The sequence below is a fragment of the Anneissia japonica genome, unplaced genomic scaffold (assembly GCF_011630105.1).
Source record: "Anneissia japonica isolate Jap-2015-1 unplaced genomic scaffold, ASM1163010v1 scaffold6030_len697274_cov183, whole genome shotgun sequence".
Lineage (NCBI taxonomy): Eukaryota > Metazoa > Echinodermata > Crinoidea > Comatulida > Comatulidae > Anneissia > Anneissia japonica.
Genome location: NW_022721381.1, coordinates 272,383 through 272,997, shown reverse-complemented (window position 1 = coordinate 272,997; position 615 = coordinate 272,383). Strand labels below are relative to the sequence as shown.

The window sequence follows — 615 nt, the reverse complement described above, 5'->3', positions numbered from 1 at the left end:
CGGAGACTACTACCGCCACTACTAATACCAGCAGAATCGCCACAACGGATGGCATTTTAAGTACAAAATATCATATAGGCTGTAATACACTAACTACGGCAGAGACTGCCACTAGTAATACCAGCAGAACCACCACAATGGATGGCATTTTAGGTACAGCGTCGCCAGTGAATTTCAGTGAAAGTGTATCGAAGGTCGCAGAAATTGCCAAATCATTACAGCTAAAAGTGGTAAGACTTTACCTAACATATCATTCTAGTAGTTTATAGTTTGTTGGCAATTCTATTATCTTTAAGTGTTTATATTCTCATTTTATTTTAATGTTTACAATGATGTATGTCATCTATATTATAACTACGCTTGTTTCAAAGCCTAAGATCCCAATCCAATACCGAGGTCTTCAATAAACATCTGGGATTCGAAACCTACCGGTGTGAAAACCTGTAGCAACATAGATCATCAAAGTCTCGTTTTTGTTTACGTACTTCAGCATTCTTTAGCCGTGTCTCAGTTGTTAGCGGTTTTATATGAAACGCCAAAAAAGCAACGTGCGTACTTTCGCATTTTCTGGCCTCTGCATAGACAGCAGAAAATCCCGGGTTCAAATGCCAGTTG

At 39.0% G+C, this 615-nt stretch overlaps 1 protein-coding gene across 1 annotated transcript in view; it reads left to right on the top strand.

Moving 5' to 3' along the window:
- The window catches only part of LOC117111531 (adhesion G protein-coupled receptor E3-like), a 30,518-nt gene that overhangs the window by 8,933 nt on the left and 20,970 nt on the right, over positions 1-615 (top strand). Inside the window, exon 3 of the mRNA XM_033254463.1 lies at positions 79-230. Coding sequence (XP_033110354.1) covers positions 79-230 — 152 coding nt within the window. The remainder of the gene's footprint in view (positions 1-78; positions 231-615) is intronic.